Source organism: Cygnus atratus, chromosome 7 (genome assembly GCF_013377495.2).
Source record: "Cygnus atratus isolate AKBS03 ecotype Queensland, Australia chromosome 7, CAtr_DNAZoo_HiC_assembly, whole genome shotgun sequence".
Lineage (NCBI taxonomy): Eukaryota > Metazoa > Chordata > Aves > Anseriformes > Anatidae > Cygnus > Cygnus atratus.
The window spans coordinates 33,577,998-33,600,811 of record NC_066368.1 but is presented as its reverse complement, the minus strand read 5'-3'; the positions used below and the strand labels follow the sequence as shown (position 1 = coordinate 33,600,811).

The 22,814-nt window shown below is 39.2% G+C and overlaps 1 protein-coding gene across 1 annotated transcript in view; it reads left to right on the top strand.

The window, feature by feature from the left end:
* LOC118246709 (putative threonine dehydratase) overlaps window positions 1-22,790 on the top strand; it is a 47,882-nt gene extending 25,092 nt beyond the window's left edge. The window contains exons 8-14 of the mRNA XM_050711841.1: window positions 3,428-3,593; window positions 4,841-4,937; window positions 5,846-5,921; window positions 6,361-6,486; window positions 7,986-8,153; window positions 8,478-8,535; window positions 14,708-22,790. Of these exons, the coding sequence (XP_050567798.1) occupies window positions 3,428-3,593; window positions 4,841-4,937; window positions 5,846-5,921; window positions 6,361-6,486; window positions 7,986-8,153; window positions 8,478-8,535; window positions 14,708-14,806 (790 nt within the window). The 3' untranslated portion in view covers window positions 14,807-22,790. The remainder of the gene's footprint in view (window positions 1-3,427; window positions 3,594-4,840; window positions 4,938-5,845; window positions 5,922-6,360; window positions 6,487-7,985; window positions 8,154-8,477; window positions 8,536-14,707) is intronic.
* Window positions 22,791-22,814: the final 24 nt, after the last annotated feature.

Below are 22,814 nucleotides of genomic sequence, written 5' to 3'. Positions count from 1 at the left end.
GTAAAGTAGATGTTCTCTAACTTCATGAAATTCCACAGACAATGTGTGCAAAGGATTTCAGCATCTACCATTGATGAAATAAAATTATCATTAATGATGTCTATGTACTCTGATTTATTATATTTCAAGTTAAAAGAAAACAGTTAATTATTCATTCTATTACTATGTTTAATTAAAACCTATCTCTCAATAGATTATTTTTTCACATGCTGATGGAAAAAAAAAATAGCAAAACCAGTACAGTTGTGGGCCTTTTCATAACAGGATGCCTTAAACATGTTTTGTTAGATATAGACTGGGAGCACTTTTCCAGAGAGACGTGTGCATGTATGGGTAGCTAGTCTTCTTCAATGTGTCTGCCATGCATTCATTACCACTTGCCAAAGCTGTCTGTAAAAGATCAGCCATTCTCCCGTGCTTTAGAATGGAACTTCTGAAATTGAATTTATTTCATTTTAATTCTAGTTTGCCTAGAACCCCCAGCAATTTGATCCTTTGATCCCTAGAAAATCACAGTAATGCTTTTCCAGATATGAAAAGCATTCCCATACAATGCATGCTCACGAGTTTATTTCTGTATTTATTCCTCACTGAATATAGGAGAGAAAAAATAAAAATAAATAGTGAACGGTGAAAACAATTGAAGCTGTCCAGACCTCTGTCGTCTTCTAGGGTAGCACAAACGAAATCCAAGAGATGAAGCTTATCTATTAGTCACACAGGTTGCATCGTTGCTCAGATAGAGAAGGGTGGCTTCATGGGATCTCTGGATCTCCTTAACCAACAGTTTATTCTCTCCTTTCTGAAGCAGGCATTTCATGACTGTCTTTGTTTTTACCTGTGCATGTAATATCCTGTAGTTGGGTGTGTCAATGTCAGTTCTTCTCTTTTCTTGATTGCAATTAAAATACTCTGTTATGAAAACTAGCATGCAAGTATCCAATCAGGGGAGGGAAATTTATCATCCTATTGCATCTTCCTGTGAAATGCCAGAAAGGAAATGTGATTTTCCAAGTTGGAATTTGCTCATGAAGTCTACATAATTGCTGCTCAGGTAATGTAGGATTTCCAGTAACTACAGATGTTCAGGACGTCATTATAAATGTAGTATGAAGATTGTCAATAAATTATAGAGTACCTGCGGGATGACTAGAGAATAATTGATTTCTGAGTCAGAGAGGTATAAAATGAGGTGCTACAGAATGAATTACACACCTTCCTTCCTTGAGAGTCCATTTTTTTTTCTCATGTGACTCCTTGTCCAAATACTCACCAGACCTGATGCTAGTTCATTTGTGATTTGGTTAGTCTAACAATCTAAGAAGGGCAGCTGATAGCTTTTGAGCCCTTTACTTGGAGAACACGGGAATAGAACCTGGTAACTCTCAAGTCAAAATTCCATTGTGAATCTGAAGCCTGACAGCCCATTTTGTTTGCTGATATGTTGCACATTTCAGAAGGCAAATGGACAGATTTCTAGCTCTGACTCAAAAATGCTTATTTAAATGTGCCATCTTTGGATTTACCTGTCCTTTTTCCTTGCTTTTCCTTCAATGGCATATGACACCAAGAGAGAGGTGTTTGTTTTCACAGAGCAAAAGTAATCAATGATGGTGCAAATAAAGTGACTCATTTTATGATAAAGAGATGAAAACTGATCAGTGAACTGGTGTTCTAACAACATATTAGCAATAAAAACGTGATTATCTGAAACCCTTATTCAAACTGCTACTAAGTCTTTATACACAGAGCAGTTTCCTTTGGACACGGTTTTTAGTTGTTAAAGTTTTGCTTGTAAATTGAATATCCCAGGCCCTCATTCATTTTTGCAAGTTCCCATGTAACCGTTGTAGGTCAACTCTGCAATCTAAGTTCTGAACCTTATTTATGAATAAGGCTCCAGAAAAAAAAATAAAAATCAGGAGACCAGTGGTATATTTTGCTGTGTATATGGAGGAGGAGAGAGCTGCATCAGTGTCTTCATAAAGACAATAAATTCAAGGGTTCATTTACCCATTCCACTATAATTTCTTTACTTCTTTAATTCTGGTACAGGAGTGAAAGTTCAATTCTCTCATCTTTTCTTGTGTAGCTAAACTGACTCTTGCCCTGAGCAATTTGCTGTGTTTTTCTATACATGTAATTTCTCAGCAGTGCCTTGGTCTCCACCTGGCAGGCATTCTGTGCTCCTGCGCATGTCTTAGCTGTGACAGAAGAGCACGGTTTCCTAGTACCAAAATGTACTCAGTAAAGTAAATCAAATGAAGTCATTGGGTCTATAATTCTGTTTGGCCGGGGGGGGGGGGGGAGGGGGGGACAAAAAAAAAAAAACACAGAAATATACAGACACACAGAGGTCTCTTATTTTTTATTCATATATCATCCTACATTTACAGCATTCCTAACTTGTACATATAATCCAAAACAGCTTTTAGAAATAGACCCAAGCCAATCGTGTGACCGCGTACAGTGGACTTTTCTTCAGTCGTCTTACTCTGTTTGTCCATATTCTGCTCATTAACTTAACTTTGCCTGAAAGTGTTTTGCCAGTGAGTATTTTGGAAAACTAAAAGTCTTGCTTATCCTTCCATGAGGTCTTCCAGAGTGATGTTCAAGTATCAGATATTGGCTCTGGGCTGTGGAAAGACTGAGCTCTGTAACACTGTTTGGTATTTGTGAGGTTGAACGCAGTGCTTGAATTTCATAAAAAAAAAAAAAATCCCATTTATCACAAACACTGAATTCCACTTACAAATAAAGAGAACGAGATCTCCTTTTGAGACTTTGCTTTTCGTTTTGACCACAACATTCAAAATTTATGAAGTTTAAGGAGGTGATGATGATGGAAGAATGATTTCTCTCCTTATCTCTGTAAATCCCTGATATTGGTAACAACAACAATACGTGCTCGTCAGCATAAGGGCTACTTGGCAGGCCTACCCAGGGCCAGACTGTGCTATGAATTTTCCTTGATCCCGCTTTATGCTTTAATCCCAGGATTCACTCCTGCATGAAGACTTGCACTCCTGTTAAGCCCAGATGATTGGTGATAACAAGGTGATTCAGGTATCTCGAAAAGTTTGCTGACCTGGCTGTAACTGTAGGATTTGTGCCTCTGTTTTTCATGGGATTTTTGCTCTGTCATCAATTTTTTTTTTCACCTTTTGATTTTGCTGTGCTGTGGAAAGGGTCTGCTCAGTTTCTCAATGGCACGACGTGTTCTTCCAGTAGGTAACGTTGCACTTTACAAAGCATGCAATGGTCTGTTCGATCGCAGTGACCTGTCACATCACCTCCTGGCATCATTGTGCTGGTGATTTACTCTCATGTATTTTTCCTGCTGAATGTTATCTTTAGAGTAGCAGATTGAACTATTACTGTGTTGAAAACTGTGAGCTCTGCTGAGATGTGCCTTTCCTTCCCATAGGGAGGATAGTGCTGTCTACCTGTCGGGCCTGGGAACTGTGGGACTGGAGATGTACGAGCAGGTGCCAAAGCTGGACGCGGTGATTTTCCCAGCAGGAGGCCACTGTGGCCTGCTGGCAGGGTCGGCTGCTGCACTCAAACACCTCAATCCACATATTTCTGTAATTGTAAGTTTTCTTTCACCTAGAAAGCGTTGCATTTTTGATAGCTTTCACCACAGTTTTTTTTCAAAAGGCAGTGGAATCTAGTAATATGCTGGCAAAGGCTGCCAGGGGACAGGGACTACCTATGTCCACTACCCAGCAGCGGACCTGAGAGCCTAGGAAGCCTCCTGTCTCTTGGCTGGATTTAAGAAGAAATCTGGGAATGCTCTTCCAAAGCAAATGACATCTGGTTCTGTGCATTGAATTGATTTTTTACTGGAAATGTTTGACCCTAAAGATGTCACAGGATAAATTTAGTGGTAGCTTAGTTGTTATGGTAAAATCTCTTAAAATTGTTGATTACTTATTGGTTGTTGATTGCTTAATGTTTTTATTATTATTGCTATTCTGCTATGGCCGGGTAACTTTCAACTTGAGTACGTGTGCTATTGTTTTCTGTTTTATTGTGAACACTTTGGAAAAGGAGAATTATTTGTGATCGAAGCTAGCAGACTTCGGTGTGCTCAAGAGGGATATAAACACGCATAATACAGTATTGCTGTCTTGAATACATCTTGGATACATTTGACTTACACTTAGCAACTTCTGCTGCTGTAATTTATAGATATATTTGACATTGCTGACGTAAGGGAATCTTCCTGTGTGGAAGGAAACAGTAATCAACTTAAACATCAGCTATATATATGTTTTTTTTTTCCAAACATAATTATCTTCAAAAGTGATGAGGAATGAGACAAACAGGTAGAAGAAAAAAAATCTAGGAACTTTATATTAACCATGGAATGTATATTTCAGAGCTGTGAAATAGTAGCGGGATGGTTGATCAAGATTTATTTTTCCATCAGCTTTTTCTGTGAGGGAATTCTTACAAGACTGATCAATTCCACCCCCCACTCCAGCCCCATTTACTCCTGGGTATCATCCCATACATAACAACTAGATTAGCTTTCTCATTATCATCTTCTATGTCTTTTGTACTATTGAAAAATGATATTCTTGTAAAGATGAAAAGCTTTTTGCATTTTGTACTCAATTTTTATTCACTTTGAAATTTCTCTGGAAACTTGTTCTAAAAATTTTCCTCATCCCTTTTAAAAATTAAACTACGTGAAAAAGATAATGTACATCTAGAATGTGAGTGAGATTCAAATTACCTTGTTACTAACTCTGAGAGGAAACTTTTTCAGTTATAACAGTGACTTCTGTTAGAATTTAATCACTAAAAAAGTGACATCATTTGTATTCCCCAGGGTGTTGAATCTGAAAGTTTCCCTGTATTGCAACAATCCTTAAAGGCTGGCCACCCAGCTGAAGACCAGGCTTGCAGCAATCATCACTTTTATGGAGGTAAGAAAAAATCTATTATTCTTGTGGAGGTAAAATAAAGGTTATAATTGATTTCTCCAACCAGTCATGTTCTTTTCCAGCTAATTGAGTTTCAACATATTTAAATAAAATCTTGTCTGAATATATCTGTCAAAATTTAATGCATTTTGTAAGAGCAGCTTCTGACACACAATCTGCACCCCTCTTCAAAGTACAATACTATTTCCAGTGCACATGAAATGTTCAGGTGAGTACTTGGAGATATGAGAGTAGTTATCTGACTGCTGTGCTCACAAGCAGTATCCTAACCAGTGAAGTCAATGAGAAAGCTCTTGCCTAGAAGGCTAATTTGTGAAAAGGCAGAAAAATGTGGCACTTAAATATTTAGACTTGCAAAAATGTTCTCAGGATAACAGCATTTATAAACAATTCAGTTGTTCCCATATAATTTGAACAAAAAAACCTCAGCTGTTAAGCAACTTAAGAATGTCCTGTTTACCGGATGTTCAAATCCCCTGAAGCTTTAGGTTAAATGTGAGCTTTATAACCAAACAACTTAACTCTCTCAGTAAGTTTGGCCTGTCCCTGAACTCCTTTGCTAACTGTCATGCTGTAGCTTGCAAATCCAGTGCCACACTTGGTGGTTCAAGGCCTCATCGTACACTGAGAAGCACTGGATTGTAGGATCCAGTGGATACTGGAAGAACCAGTATTTTTGTAATGGGATCCAAAGTGGCAAAATCTTCCTGGAAGATCCTTGGCCTTCTGGTACCAAACTCATTTTTGTCATGTAGAAATCAAGCTGCCTGAGATCATAGAATAGCAATGTGCTGCAGTCATTAAGGACAAAAAACAATGTCAGGACTCTAAAAAACGTTGAACTTTTCTAGAGCAGCCAGCTTCACATTTTTGTATTTTGAAATCTGCAGATGTGAGTGGACTTTGCTTTGGCAGCAATTCTTTGCAGCTGACTGGGAAACTTGTGGATAAAGTTGTTGCTGTGAGGTAGGTGAAGAAAAACAGCAAAATAAATAATATTGGGTGAACATTGCTGTGTATGAAAACTGTGCTGTACCTGACACTGAAGACAGTGAGTTTGACCCCACTTATCTGACCCCTTTGGCCAAAACAATTCACAGGCTGCTAATAAACACTTCTAATTCTTCACTAAAATACAAGTTCAAATAATATATTTACACACTAGAATTTAGCTGGCACAGTGGTTCTAGTAAAAAATATCAGTGTCTTCCAGTTAGTAATAAGAGTGTACATTTGCCCCCATCAGCACAGCTTTCTATAACACCACAGTGGGATCATTATGTACCCAGGAGGACAGAAGGAATCCCTTCATACATAAATGTATTGTCTTCAGTTTTTGGTAGTTCTTCTGTTTTGTTTGTTTGCTTTTCTTTGTTTTGTTTTGACACAACTCTTTGCCTGCCAGAGAGGAGGACATACTCCTTTCCATGCTGAGATTGCTGGAGTATGAGCGAGCCACGGTTGATGCAGAAGGGGCCATTGGACTTGCAGCAGTGGTTGCTGGGAAGCTGCCTGAGTTGAAGGGTAAAAGGTACAGCAGCCATTGCAAATGGGACTCAGTAGGGAATTGTGGCAAAAGCATGGGCCCGAGTGTCTTGGTCATGGGAAATGGAGGTACTTGTTTTATGAGTGATGCGGTGAGGGGATGCAAGACACGGACTCCTGATGGCTCTTGAACAGGAGCCATTTATTGCCATTTTTCACCACTACATATATTTCCCTGTAGCCCCACGCGCCCGAATCTGTCATACAATTGGTTAGAGACCTTCAGACACGCGCCTTGAGCCAGCCAGCAATTGGCCGCTGCCCAAAGCTCATCTTTAACACTGTAGCCAATTTACTTTATCTCGACCTTGCTCAAGTTTTTGGTTCTACTGCTGTTTTCCTCATTATCTCTAACTCAGGGACGTGTGAAACAGCACAAAGCTCCCTGCAAATTTCTTTCCCACAATGCGGCAGTTTCTGTTCCTGCACTGCCAGTAGGCTTATCCGTAGCATCTACTTCAGGCTGAAGAGACCACTCACAGGTCAGAAGACCATGTTGAACAAGACAAATGTCAGTATTCTCAAATGACTGGGAGAAAGGCAGTAATGCACATCTGCTATGAGAGTATCGTGCTCTTGCCAGCCTGCTGCCTTCTCTCATCCCACATGTGGAAATCAACCCCATCTGTGGTGGGATTTTGCCTCCTGAAAAAGAAACAACTCACTAGCAAGTGAGCTGGGCTGTCATCTGCAGTCACTGAGTGACACCTGCCTTCCAACCCCAAGAGCTCCTGCCCAGCTAGGATTACCCTTGTGCTTTGCGTTAAATGTGTGGGTAAATCCATTCTTGCATCTGGGCATCAGCACTCAGTACTTAAGCAGATTGAGCCTTGACTCAAGATACAGTCCAGAATGTATTTAAATATGCATGTGCTCAAGACAAAGTTTCCAATATACAACATTGGATGCTAAAATGATACTGAGGCAGTTGCTCAGATAAGGCTGACAACGTACAGAGCAGCAACAAAATTCTATTCAGCACAGCTAAAATAAAAGAGGAAATGCACAGGTTTGCCTCTGCAGAAAGAGATTATCAGGGACTAACCATGTGGCTCTTCAGTTGCTCTTCAAACATTTCTATATTCATTTTGCAAGGTTGAGGTGGGTTTAATTAATGGCTACAGAAAACATTGAACTGTTAAGAGCCCGAGACTCAGAATTTCTGGTGAAAGTGCTGTTGCATTTTTAAAATTGAAATAGACCTAGAATTCTCCAGCTAATTATCTCTAACAAAACTAAATCCCCAACAAATACCAAGTGAAAACAAAACAGCTTCAGATGATCTAATGCAACCAGCTTCTAGAGTCCCACAGCCCACCCACAGTTGATACTGAGAACTAGGAGCTCCTCTGGAATGTAATAAATGTTTATGGAAGGCTGGTCCCTGCAAATGTTAAGCTGATATCGAATATAATGTCTGTGATTTATGACAGCTTTGCACAGAGAAGAGCTAAGAAATAATCGTATTTTCTTTTCTGCATTCAGAGTGGCAATTGCTATATGCAGTGGAAATGTGGAGTTACATTTGCTGCAGCAGTGCATAGCTCGTGCCCTGACCCTTGATAACAGAGTGTGCAGATTTTCCCTTGTGCTTTCTGACTGCCCAGGAGACATTTCAAAGCTATTGGAGATTCTGGCTCGGGAAGAAGCAAGGTAAATCCAGTATAGTAGTAAGGAAATGTAGTCACTGCATAGCACAAAGATTATTAAAGACTTGGACGTGTTTCCAAATGTCCTCTGAAGGCAAGTCCATAAGTAACTAATTAATCAGTGTTTATTGTGTTATGTTTCAGAAAAAGTTTTTTTTCCCTTCATTTTTGTTCCAAAGTAAAAGCAGCTTCTCAGCATTGAATAAGTATCTGACCCAGAAAGCAGTAAAAATAGCTACTGTTCAAACACTTAGAGAAATTGTTTATAATGACAAAAAATTGTTATGATCTCTATTTTATCCCTTAATTTATCCCTTATTTGATTTAGAGTTTTGGATATCAAGCAAGAACGAATGTTTGTGACGTCTGAGCTCTTCACTGTTGAGGTAAGACAATTCCATTCCCCCTAGCGATGCTGACCTCCCCCTTTTTTTTGTTTTTTTCTGTTTTCCTATAATCTTTATAGGACTATGTGGAATTTTGGGGAAGTCCAATAGAGTGTTCACAATGATTTTTGAGAGCAGCGTAATAGATAATTTCTTCTGTGTTACACAGCACCTTGCCTCACCAAACACTTAACAGGTATATAAATAATAGAGGACCTGTTTTACCTGTTACTGTGACACAATCAGTCCAGATGTTAACATTGCAAACCTTCATTACATGAATAGTTCTGTGACGGAAGTGATGACCAAGCTGCAGAATCTAGAACTTGAAGAGCCAGCTGTGTAGGCTGGCTGTAATTGTTGAAGACCAAGTTGCCTTAAAGCAAGGTGGAGAACACCCTTACTCTTAAGGAAACCTCATTTTTAACTAGGGCCATACTTTTGTACCCTATCCACAAAGAGAACAGAGTAAACTCATTATTCCTTTGCTGAATATTTGATAGAATCATAGAATATCCCGAGTTGGAAGGGTCCCATAAGGATCATCAAGTCCAATAATGGTGAGGAGGTGTTATCACTTAATGTGATCTCTTAAAAGGATCATTCATCTCATGACATCTGTCTTATTTCAACTGGTTTAGCAAAGGTGTGGTTCCACTGATTTCATGCTACTACTGTCCAGGTCTAACATGACTTAGTGAAATCACAGGTGGAAGTTTAGGTTCTCCTTCAGTTTAAATTCTCTTCCCCCATGGCTCATACTGGATTTCCATCCGACAGAGGACTGCACCCTAATTTACTTAAGGCGATAGGAAATGACTTGTAAAGTCTTAGTATTGAAACAGAGAGGTAACTCTTAGCAAATCATACAAATAGCAAATTTGGTTAGCTTTACATTTTACAACTACTGAAGCAGATTAGATGGCCAGGAATATCTAGACAGTAATGAAGGTCAAAGCTAAGGAAAACAAATCATCCAACATCACTAGCTAACTGGATATAGAGATCTAAAGGATTACCTATTTTGTGGGAGGAAACTACAGCTTGCCTCTGTGAACCTTCCCTAGTCTTTATTAGTAATGTCTCTCAAATCCAATATGGGAAAACCTATTGCTTAAATAAATGTTTCCACCTGTAAACCTCTTTACTGCTATTTAAATCCCTTTCATTTCATGTTTTTAATAACTTAGAAGTAGTCAATGGGCAAAATCAGTAAGCTACCTAGTAAGGTGAGGTATACCTTTGTTATATAATCATAGAATCATTAAGGTTGGAAAAGACCTCCAAGATTATCTGGTCCAACCATTATGAAACCAATCTAACCTTCTTAATGTGTCTTTTATTTGGACTCAGGCAACTCAGCTGAAAAAAACAAAAATTTGCACTCATCTAGTTTCTAGAGAAGTCTTCTCATCACTGAAACTACAGCATGAGCAGACAGGCAGGTACAGGAGGGCTTCTGGAATGGAGCAGCAAGGGCCTGCAAGGTCATGAGGTGCTCCAGCAGCTTGGCAGAGAAGCAGCTGTGGTGGCAGTTTTCCCTCTGACCTCAGTCCTGTTTGAAGTTATGGGGTTGTCTGGCCTCTTCCCAGCTATGGTTTTAAATAACTCAGAAGAGACCAGTGATAAAAAGAACATCCATCACACTACTTTTCCATCTGACTGCAACAAAATATGAATTCATAAGTAAAATGTTGTTTTTTCTTTATGATAACATTACACATGGTCTCAGCGGTGCTCAGTTTCCTGGCTGGCTTTGTGTGGTGTAATACCTGCTGTTTGCATACTGTTTATTCACCTTGGGCCAGAAGTCATTTAATTATTTTGGTCTGTTCTGGTCAATTTGAGTAATTCCCTTTAGGCCAGCTTGCATGTTGTAAAAGAGCAGAGGAGAGTATTTTCCACTAGAGTTCCCAGTTGCCAATGTATTCCATGCTATTGACCTGTTGAAAGGATATAGATGAGCACATAGCTGTCCAGCTACAGGAAGGATGCTATCATTCATAAAGCATTTCCTTCATGACCTTGGGCAAGTCACTATTTCCCTGGTTCAGTTCCCTGTCTGCAAAACGGAGATGTTTGGAGTGGGAAGTCTGACGATACATTTGTTCTGAGGCCCTCCAAAATAATTCAGTCATTTTGTTTAATGGCATTCCACAGCAGACTAACGTGGTACAGAATATCCTACCCCAATTTGATAAAAAAAAAAAAAAAAAAAAAACTCAGTCTGAGGAGGCCAAGAGTAGACCTGCTTGATTATTATCTGACTTGCGTAATGCTGTGATAACTTGTTTGTGCTAGTGTTCACCGGCCTGAATACAAGACTGTGCCAAAAGATAAGGGCTTGAGTTGCATAAGATACTATGCTCTTTCTCAAGCATTGCATTGCACTGACCATGGGGGCTAACTGCAGCTGATCCCAAAATCATAAACAGAAGTGCTGCTGCCAGATAATTGGCAACGTGCAGTGGGAGTTTGCTGTATAATTCAGAAAATTGCCCAGTTGTTGATCTTAATAGAAACAAAAAGCCTTGTTTATTTATAGAACTGAAACCAATATATGTAAATGAATTTATCATTTGTAACTCTGGTCATTTGCCTACAAACCAACCTATCTTTTTGCTGAGCATGGTGTATCATGAATATTAAGTTATGTGAATTGTTGGAGACTAACGTCTTAAAAGAAGGTGAATATTGTTTCTAGAATTAAAGAAATGGGATAGAAAAGTGCAATGGATGAGTCATGGATTTAAGGAATTGCACTAGCTGGTTGGCATCGGCCTTTACACTGAGCCTGGAAAGGCACTTAAGACAAAGATTTTGATTGAACGATGCTGCTCATACTTTGTCTGTTCACTAGTGCTGGCTTATAAAGGCCACCCAGTATCTTTATTGGCACACACAACCTACAGATATTGGGCATCAAGGAGTCAAGGGGCACACTGAAATAATTTTGAATATCTGGGAAAATATGATCTAAAAGGCAAAGTGCCCATAGGGAAGACTTGGAGGTAAAGGGGAACAGAGGTATCCACTGTGTTGCTCAAGTTATGGAGCACAGAATTTTGCAAATTTCTTCCTTTTGTGAAGTTTTGAACTTTACTCTCCTTGAAATTGAATTAATTCCAATTAATGATTTTAATTTATGCATATGGTTTTAGTGTTGCACAGAGTGATAATTTTTGACCAATCTTTGCCTATATTTTTTTTCAGTCTTTGTCCCGTTCCCTCATGTTTTCTAATTATTTCTACTTTACACACAAGACAGCAATATTCAGTGAAGACTGATCTGTCTTCCATTATCTGTAAGCCTGCTATAAAAAGAAAACAAAAACAGGCTAGCTAAACCCTTAGGCTGGAATCAATCTTTAGATTACCTGCTGCAGAGAGTAGAACTCTAAATGCAGTAAGAGATCCATCTAGCTTGTTATTTTAAGTCTTGCAGCAGCTTTTAAAAATATTATTGTTATTGTTATTATTATCCAGCAAGGATGCAATCTGCTTGGAGAGAAATGCATAAAATGTACTAGATTTTTTTTTTTGATACGCAGACTAAAGGTCCTACACAAACATGGTTCTGCAGTCAGTGAGAACTCTGCTGGATCTAAAAGCCTTGGTCTACTACTGTGAGCTTATGTTTTTCGAAATGGAGTTGAAGTCATAGTTGCCCAGTCACATTTTGTCTAGTTACCCTGGGTTTTGTCTACAGTAAAAGAAACATCAAGGAATATGTTAAATAAGACAAATTTGCAACACTTACTTTTAGCTCATGAATAGGTTCATAACCTCCTGTAGCTAGCAGCACCTAGGTAAATGCTTATCCTAGATAAATAGAGGACTCCTTTTATACCTACACATGAATATAAGGATTACTCTGTCAGACACCCACGTAAATCATCGTTCCCAGGCGAAATGAAGAGGAGAGAGGGGTTCTGTGAAGATGAAACTGCAGTGCAAATTGGCATAATGTGTAGAAAAGCAAGTAACCACAGTCCATGTTCTTGCCTGCCTCGTTGTTTAGATCCCTAGCTGTCATAAAGCGTAGTGTGATTATCTTTGCTCCTACTGTGAGCAAATGTTTTCTCTTCCTTTACTAGACAAGTGTAAAAGATCAGGTAAATTCCTGGAGCAGTTTGTTGTTATCACTACATTTCTAATACACTACAGCACATTACTAGCCATTATCACGTGTTGGATGCTGTACATGCACAGAACAAAAGACATTTATCCAAAATGCAAGCACTCTGGCTCCAGTCTCTCCAATTCTTTCTGGCTTCAATCATAAGCAAAAAATAAGGGCAGAGAGGAGGAGAGTTAGCACTATAAATCCCAATTTGTTCCTGTGTTTGCTCCCAGAGCAGAGCAATTGCTTGCTGCCAAGTATTCCAAGCTGAACCTAGCAAGTTCAGACTGGTTCCTCGCACAATTGATTTGCTCAGGACAGAACAGGCAGGACTGCTTGTGGGGGAGGGGGCTTGCTGCTTTTTTTTAATTACAGACTCTGTGAGAGATGAGTATGTGCTCTTAAAGATATGACTGCAAAGCTTTAGGGATTTTATATGAACTATGGAGTAGCTAATGGTATTTGGTGCTTTGGTGCCAAGATACCCTTTGGATACTTTTCCCAGTGTTTGTGTTCTCTCCTCTGCCCTCATTATTAATTCTGTCCTCCATGACAATCCTTTCCTTGAGACAAAATCCCACTTTTTCAGAGGAGAAAGAAATTTGCATCTAGCTTGTTCCAAAGAATCACAAAAAAGAATAGAACCATGTTCAGAAAAAGAGGCAAAGAATTACAGAAACAGATCAGAAATGTCTTATTTCATGATGCGTGTTTCAGAATTAGTTTCACAGTTAACTGAGCTCATGGCTGTTTATTGGTGGTAGTATTATATGTTCTCATTAAATAGTTCTGCTAAAGGGTTATTGTTATTTTAAGCTCATTCCAGGAAATACGAATTCTCCAAGTTCTTATTAAGACATATCCCCAGAAACACATTTGAGTTGAGACAATTTTATTTTTTGTCTTGCTGCTTTCTTTGAAGGATGCAGTTCCGATAGGAATGTTACACGTGGCATCTGTTTCTAGCACTCTGTCTTGAAGTTATCACGACCGGTTCTTCTCCTGTTCTGTCGGTTGGCCTGTTAGGATAAACTCTCTGTTGTCACACTGACTTATCTTGGATCCTTTCCTTGCTAGACTGCCATGTTTCTGTGAGGTCTTTTTTCCAAGTGGCACTTCCAGCATCAATAATAATTGCAGCAGGGTCAGAGGTAACTTAAGTTAGTAGTCTAAAATTTTGAAGTGAAATTTTGTACCTTCACATTGGTGCCTCACCTGTGATAGAGCCCAGATTTTACAGTGATGGAGTAGAGATGTGAGCATGTAAAAGAGGGATGAAAGAAGAATTGAAAAAATGACATTGAAGTTATTGTCTTCAGTGGCTATGTGACAGGATTGTCAATTGTGAAGGCAAGCGAAGATTAAAAATAACTCTCAACTTTAGGTTTGCCTGGGTTTTGTTTGATGTAGCAGCAGAACAACTGTAATAGAAAACTAGAAGTGATGCAATGAGCAAACAAAAAATCTTGGAATAAAACAGTAACAAGGTGTGTGAATTGAGGAAACCAGCCAGAATACTGCAGAGATAAGGAATCGGGGGATAAGTCCGTGAGAGAGAAGAAGAGGAGAATATAAAAGCTTGAAGGATGGAGGTTCTGGAGCAAACGCTGCTGAGAAATGTGGATATGAGGCGAGGCAAGAGTCAGAGAGAGGTGAGGTGGCAGCAGCACCAGATACATACCCCAGGGAATGGAAAAGAGAAGCTGCTAATGGATGATTTCAGGGAGGCCACCAGGAGACCAACAGCAGAAAAGTATTTGCCCAGGAGCTATCTGAGGGTCAGCGTATCTTCTTCGAACTTTGAAGACGATAAAGCAGGGAGAGTTTTAAGATCATGCAGAAGAACTGGAGGAGCCACAGAGTTTCTATAATATCTTTTTTTTTTTTTTTTTTTTTTTTTACCTACATAGATAGGGAATGTGAGGTCCAGAGTTTTTTATGTCAAGCTGATCTTTATGCTTTTACGAGCACACTTTAGGATTTAGCTGGAAATGCCTTTGTCTGAGAACGCTGCCATGCCGTCAGGAATGCTCCAAATTCTTTTCCCAGGTTACCTGCACTGTGGAGACCAGAGACAAAATGCACACAGCCCAGCTGAGGAACGCGCTCCTGGAACGCTACCCAACAGCCACGTGGACAGAGCGGTGATGAGCAAAGCACAAGGGAAGGGGCTGAGGTCCTTGGACAAGCATTTTGCAGAGCACTAATCTTGAGGCATTCAGAACAAATGTTGTTTTTCAGGGCTGAACAGTTAGCAAATAGTTTCAGGATATTTATTTCCTGCTCAAAATGTAGCAAACATCCTTGGGAATAAAGTTGAACTTGAAACTTTAGCTTAGCTAAGGGAAATTTCATAGTCTCTGCCAGTGTTGGAATTATCAGCTGTTTCACTGGGTTTTGACTAGTGTGTGTAGAATATGATGACATTCAGTAAATAAACAGGGAGAAGGCATATTTTTTATCTCTGAATACAGGCCCCTCAAAGGGCTTTTGATTTTGATGCCCCTAGTTAAATTAATGCAGCTCCTGCTAGATTTTGCCATATTACTAGTGTAGTCATTTTTCATTTCCAGGCCAGAAGCAGTTCATTTGCTGAATCTGCTTCATGGGATATATACATGTGTGTGGGTGAACATGGTTGCATTTGCTAAGAACTTTGCTATCATGAGGAAAAATTATGCTAATAAAATGCAGTTTAAAAGAATCCTTTAGCAGATAAAAGCTAATACCGTATTTTTTCCCCAAAGGAGAAATGACCCTATTTATAAAGTAAGGTTCTGGAAAATGTTGCAACAATTAAAAAGGGGAAAAAAAAAAGGTTTGCATGTGCAGAATACAAATGTAATTCTTGCTCCTGCTTTTGGAGATTCAGTGTAACAATGAGCCCATGAAACGGCTATGTTCCTTTATAAAAAGGGGTCTCACCCTTTTGAGTTTTCTAATTGGAGTTTCACTGATCGTCTTAGTCTGCCTAAAACAAACTCGATCCATCTCACCTGACAGATTAAGTACAATGTCAAGAGTGAAATATATTTAAAGATAACAAGTTACTAAGCAAAGACAGCTCAGGGAGAAGAGGAAGCCTGAGTCTTAGACCAGTGGCTAATGCAATTAAGAAAGAACACATTGACCTATATACCATATACCAGATGGAGACCTACTAATAAGGTAACATTGTGGGATGGCAAGAGATGTAAGAGAAATTCAAGCCCACCTATAAATGTGTGTTCAACAGTTGCTTTTCCACGTGGGCAAAATTCAATTTAAGGTTGTCTGCAACAGCACCAACATAAACTATTCCATTCATTTAAATTTCACCAGATTTGACCAAAATTTTGGGTGCAGGTATTTTAATGTGAAGTCTTAACCCTGTCTCTAGAATATCAAGTTGATAATTAACTATATAAAATAGATATTGTATGTTTAGCAGAGCTCAGCTCAAAATCCAGCAAGGTCAGAGTATCCTCACAGGCAGCATGGGATCAAATCAATCCGGTTCCCATGAGCAGAGCTGGGTGAACTATTTTTCAGTGTCCATGAAAATGAACTTTTACTATAGCTTTTGGGGAGAAAGATGCTGCAAGCCCGTAATGACCTTCCCTTGTTGCCATATTACAACTGATAAATGGAGTTTTCTTCTTTAGTCCTCCCCTGTAGTGAAGCATGCGCTTGTTAGGATATTTCTTTTCCTAGTCCTGCAATGTGGGATTTCTGTCTCTAGAGCACAAACAAAAAGTCATGTGGAAAACTGGAGGCCCTGGGGCAGGCAAATGCTCTTTGTATCCTCTCTCAATTCTAGTCCATCTGTCGGATAGGAAGAACATCATCTAAAGAATTAGAGCAATCTAATCAGAGGGTCCCCATGGACTACAAAGAACGAACTGCATATCCAGTCTTATGCATATCTTACCTGTATCATGTCTATTATTTACAGATAACCACCTATATTTATAACCTAGCTTGTGCCTACAAGGTGGGATGATGAGGGCAGCATCCTGGCTGTCTCTGTGGTATTTCTTCTAAGAAGTAACAGGCTATTTGTTTTTTCTTATTGTGGCTCAGAAAGGAGCAGGAATGGAGAAGAGACTCTCACAAACGGTGGATAAATAAGAGAAGTTCACTGGTTTGGTATATTGTTGGAAGGATCGTGTTGGTTTGCAAATGAACGTAAAAATTTATCGATACCCCAATGGTTACTTTCTTTCCCTTCCTGCTAGCCACAGCAATGAGTACAGGACTTGGTCACTAGAATGTGCTGTAAATCAGCCTGTCAGACACAACTCCTTTTTTTCAGTCACAGGAGTTTAAGAAATTTGTATGGAAATACATGATGATGGAACACATATTGAGTACTTGTTGCCTCCCTTGAAACAGTTAATGAATCACATCATCAAAGAGCAGATTTGGGGATGTAAATATATATATATATATATATACACACACATATATACACATATGTATGTGTATACGCATATACACACACATATATACACACACACACACACACACACACACACAAAAATAAGGGTGTAATTACCCTCTCATCTCTTTTGGCAAACCTTTCAGGAAATTTTGAGAATGTCTTGGATATTTACGTGAAAAGAAAGTCAGGCTTTATAACCAAAGTTCTCAGTAGTGGCCAGCAGCCTTTGGCCTCTGAATTCTTGATTTATTATCATGCATTATCCTGGATTTCATTTTTCTAGAAGCTCAGAGTATTAGGGATTTCATTTCTAATCAGAGGTAACTGCATTTAGCAGGTCTTCACGTAACAGGGATTAGAGAGCTAATAGATTGAGCATCCAAAAATCAGTGTGCTCGAGATCACCATATGATCAAAAATTTGTTTTCGAAAAAAAAAATGAAAATGATTTGTTTAGTATGTCACATATGACATATGCAGCTGGGTTTTATTTTCATTGTATTACGTATAAACATAAACTGTAAAATATTATTAAGTGGCAAACTCGTCATATGTTAAAATAATGATACCAGAAGTGATCTCCATTCTGTACTGCTTTTATGCAAGTCCAATGGCTTTAGAGGTAAGATGAAATACTTCTGGGGGGAAGGGACATTTAAATGAATGTATATGATTGGAAAGAATACTGAAATATCTGTGCTGCTAAACTTTTTGCATTATGAAATATAATAGGATTGTGGCATTTTGAAGACATACTTATGTATTTTAAAATGTTTCATTTAAAGAAATATTTTTATAGAGTGTTCTTATGTATCTTGAAAAAACAACAACAAATGAATGATTATGTAAAAATATCTGCAAGTTGTTAAATCAGCAAAATTTAAATCTAAGCATTGTATTTATTTTAAAAATAATAAAAATGACATTATGCTGCGTCAGCAATGAAAGGTTTATCATCCTCTCATAAGGTACTGGTAGCAACCTTGCATTAAAATTTCAGAGTTCATTTTTTCCCTTTCTCTGTCGTTGACATTGATGCGAAATCCACAGCTCTTGTGCAGGATAAGCTCTGGGCTGCAGGGAGGTGACCCAGCAGGCCAGGATTGTCCCTCTTGCCCTGCAGAGTAGCACAGGAGCCTGACAGACTGCTCGCCAGCATGGCTGGATAAGCATTGCTCCTTGCTGGCTTGGAAGGCATTTCTGCTTCACGTACTGGGCCAGGTGCAAATACTGCCTTGCTTGTACCCAGCGGTGTTCCTGAGCAATGTGTCTGGGTACAGTCTGGTACAGAGGTATCCTGGGCTGGGCCTGTGTGGGTGAGTTAAGTCCTTATCCTATCCTATCTTAGAGATACTCATCATGAACATTGTGAACTTTGGTAAACCAGGCCTTCAATTGCAGGTTGCAGCAGATTCCACCAGGTAAAATACATATTCATGTCTCCGATGGAAGAGGCTGCTTTGACCCGGTTAATTCTGCTAGAGGTAAGCCACTTAACTTTGGGAGCAGCTGTGAATACAAGGTTTGCCAGGGCCTCAGCACAACTTCTTCCAAGGACTGATGCAAACAAAGCATATCTTCTGTTGAAAGTATCTCTTCCCACACTGATTCCTAATTTCTCATCCAGGGCCTGTTAGCTCTGCATTAACATCTAAAATGCTACCAGTACACGTTTACATAACATCAGGTACCGTTCATCTCCCCATACAGGTAGTGTGTCCTCACAAGTAGTGCCTTGCTATTTAGCCTACTTTGGGAAGATTTGGAAACACATGTTCTTTCCTCCCATGCCACAATGCAGTAAGTGCAGTTGACATGCTGTATCAAACTGTTGCTAGATCCAGAGATAGGCATGTGGTTTAGTGGCCAGAAAAGGAAATCATAAGACTCTTGGGTTGGCCTTTAATTATTGCTGGTCGTTTATTTGATGGCCTTGTGTTTTTCTGTCACCTTCTTTGCTGTGTGTTTAACTGTAAGCAGACTGCCACATTTAGGATATTGAACGTTGCAGAGTTTCTTCTACTCCAAACCTTTGCTTTCATGTGCTCCTAACTTTTTGCTATATCCAAATGTAGGGGGAATCCTGCTGAATGGCGTGCCTTCCTGAGCTGATGCTTTTCCCATCACTTTGATGCACTTTTGTTGTTGGTGGTGGTAAATAAAGCTGCAGCAAAAATTGTTGGCTGTGGTTGGAAAGCTTTCTGATAAAATCTGAATGTTTGAAGTAATTCAGTATTGAGCACGCATAAGATCCTTAAGACCATAGTCCCTCTCTAAAGAAAGGAAGAGCTTGGCAAGTCCTTAAGGGGCAGGGTTGAATCAACTGCACCTGAGTGCATCCACAGGAAGGATATGAGGGGTTTGTCCTGCCTCAGAGAGAGGAAGGGTGTGGCAGTAAGGGGGTTCAGCTGTGCTGGTGGTGATAGCCGAAAGTTCTTCTAAATGCAGGTACTCGTATTTGTTTGGTGGTTGTTTTTTTTTGGTGACTGTGGACTTTTCAGTCTTTCATGCCTCTGAAGCTTGTAGAGGAGAGTGTTGTTTGTTCATGTTTGTTTTCTTGTGATAAGAAGTCTAGAGGGCCTTAAGAAGGAGAATTCTGTGGTTTCTGAAGTCAGTAAGCTGGCCTCCCTGTCTGTTTTCTCAAGGGGCACTTAAGAGGTTTTTCTTCAAGAGAAGTCTGGAAGTACTCTGATAAATGAGTGCATTGGGGATACGTACAGCTGTATTCCTTATACTTCTCCCTTCCTTGTTTCCAGTCATTCAGGTACTGCAATTACATTTAATGTTGTAGGGGCCTTGCAAGGGCTGTGTGGTGTAGTAGAGTACGGAAATGGTGCTGTAGTACTGCCTCTCCTCTGAAGAGCAATAGTGAAGGAAATGCTGAGGTTCCCCCTCGCCCCTTTTCTTTAAACAAACTGTTTTCTTCACCTCAGGACTACAAGACCATGATAATCTCTTGATCTGTTCATGCAGGCATCAGTCTGAATAAACACTTTACTAACAAGATAAACTGAATATATAGGTGTATGGTAATACACCAAAAGTTTTTTATTAAGTCCTCAAATGAGCAGAGTCATTAATAATAATAAAAAAACACCACTACAAAAATCTTTTTATTTTATATATGGAGATCACTTGCTGGAAGGCAGGTGGATAAAAATGTACAAGCCTGTATTTAATAAGCAAAAAAAGCAAAGGATTTTTTAAACTGCTTATGCTAGTAAGTAGTGAAGTGAGGACCATGGCTTCAGTAATGAGTGCTCGTTTACAATAGCTATGTAATCAAAAAATGTGAATGGATGTTCCCCTCTCGTTATTAAAGCATGAGGTATAAATACAGAAGAAATATATCATTTGAATTATTTCATTCATGAAAACATCACTACGTTAGTTACTTTTTCCTTTGAGAAGGTCATTTGTCTGGAAGCCTTAAAATCAGGGTTCTGGAAAGCACCTGTTAGCTCCCTGTTCCTCTAAAATCTACTGTATTTCTATTGACAGTCTGCCATTGTTGCCCTCTCCTAACAGAGGGATTATACCACAGTGCCCACAAGCAGCAGGCTGTAGGACTTTTAAGACTTTAACTATAGTGGTCAAACTTACTGCAGACTACAAGAAGACCGTTTGCCCTGCTTTAATTGGGCTGTATTGCTATTCAGGAGATCAGCTGTCCAGCCCCAAGGCAAATTAAACGTGTTTAATGAACCAACACTTTGGGGATTTCCAAAGGTTGGCCTAGTTGTTTCCTATTATGTTCACAAAAATCTAGGTCAGAATGGAAGAGTGGCAAACGAAGAAAAGAAAATGTACGGTGACTTGAGTTTTTTTCATTGTTCCCTTGCAAAACTAAGCAAAAGCCCTTAAGGTTTTAGAAATAGCTCTTGTAAACAAATGGGAGACACCATGCAGGTCAGATAATACCTTATTTTGGTAAATGCCTGCCAATAACAGGCACTGTTGTCTTGAATTTTCCTGACATCTAACTTATATTATTAGCATAAAGCATATCTAGTTTTGCACATGAGCTTTCATAGCATTTTTTTTCTTAAGGTTTCAATTTGAAATGTATGGTTAAGCTGTATTTATTTCTCTTTGGTACTATCAGCTGGCTGGCTGGCAGAAATATGCATCCTGAAAATCTTTTAGTGTCAGCTTAGCTTTGTTGCTGGCTTACCTTACTATTTAGCAGTGTTCTTTACCAGTGAAAGCCGTTCTGTAAGCTTCGTATGGTTTTATTTTTGGTGGGAAGCGACATTTTTGAAACTTTACAGTGAAGTACTAATGTGTATTTTCTTCTGGAAGGCTGGGTGGGTTGGGTGTAAATGTAGAAGATGGTTTGACATCCAGCCTAGACTTTGAGCTGCTGTAAGAACATAACAGCACTCTTCTGTTGCTTTCTCCTTTTGTTGTAGAGAGGGTATTTTGATTGCAGTGAAAAGAATTGCTCCAGATGATTAAGAGTAACACTTTAACAGGATAGCCTGGAGAAGTGCTTCTCCCTGGTGTAATCAGTGTTTTTTCCAAAGAGCCTGTTGCTAGCTGTAAATGTCTTACAACTTTAGTGAGTTGATGACTTACATTGGTTCTTCTGCAGGCTTTTTCTTAGCAAATAATTTTGTGAGGTGTTATGTTTATCTTGCAGTGATGTTAGGTTCATTATAAACAAATATTCAGAAATGGGATCTCCAGATGACTTTGAATCTTGCTGTTCTGTGGGTTTCCTTCTTTTCCTCAAGGGTACTTTACGTTAAAAGCCAGTCGGAACTGTTTATCGCTGATTCTCAAATTTTTCAGTTGGTTGTCTCAAGGGTTTCAAAAACATGAAAAGTCAAGCAGTGCTGCTTCTTACAGCTCTGGGCATAAATGCATGCATGCAAAAAAAAAAACAACACCTTAACAGGTGGGAAAATTGAACCCCTACCAAGTAAGGGTAGGGAAGAGAAAATGCTTGAAAGCAGACATGCAATGTAGTTACACTTCCAAAAAGTCTGAAAAGCAATGCCCGACAACCTCCAAAGAGCTGCTGAGGTCTGCCAAGTTAATAAATAAAAATGGAGAGCCTTCAAAAATACCTGCTGATGCAATTGTCTTGTTAAAAAACTGTTTTAGCCTGATAATAGCTTGTAACTAAGGGCAGTTATCGGTTAACCACCTTTCTTCTTTTATTGCTTCCTTGTGTGGCATTGAGAAAGCTTTTACCCTTGCCTCTTTAAAAGGAAAACCTTCTGGTTGAGTCTAGCAGCCAGCTACTAAATTCTCCAATTTACCTACAGCCATCCAGAACCCACCTGAAAGCTGTGATGGTTGGCATCATGAGTGGTGTCCCAGCAGACTGGTGTTGGGAGGGGAAAATAGCATAGTCCTTCTATAGCTTTACTGATGGAAAATGAATAGTGGGAAACAAAAACATACAAATGGCTTGGTAAGGACTAGAGAAGTGATCAAGACTTTTTTCTTAGCCTCAATGTTACTGTGTGTCTCTTTCTCTGTGCAGGAACATTATCATGATAATGTTTAACCAAAGCTCTTACGCCTTCCCATTCTTAAAAGCTCATTCAGCATTCAATTAGAATTCATCTTCATACACCCAGTAATTATACCTCTGCATGTTTTAGTACCATAGAGATTTTTTATTTTTTTGGCAGAGAGAAAATGCATCAATACCTCATCCAAACAGCAATTCTAGGCTTCTGTGGGACTTGCTTTGGAAAACATACAGCCAGCTAATGCTGT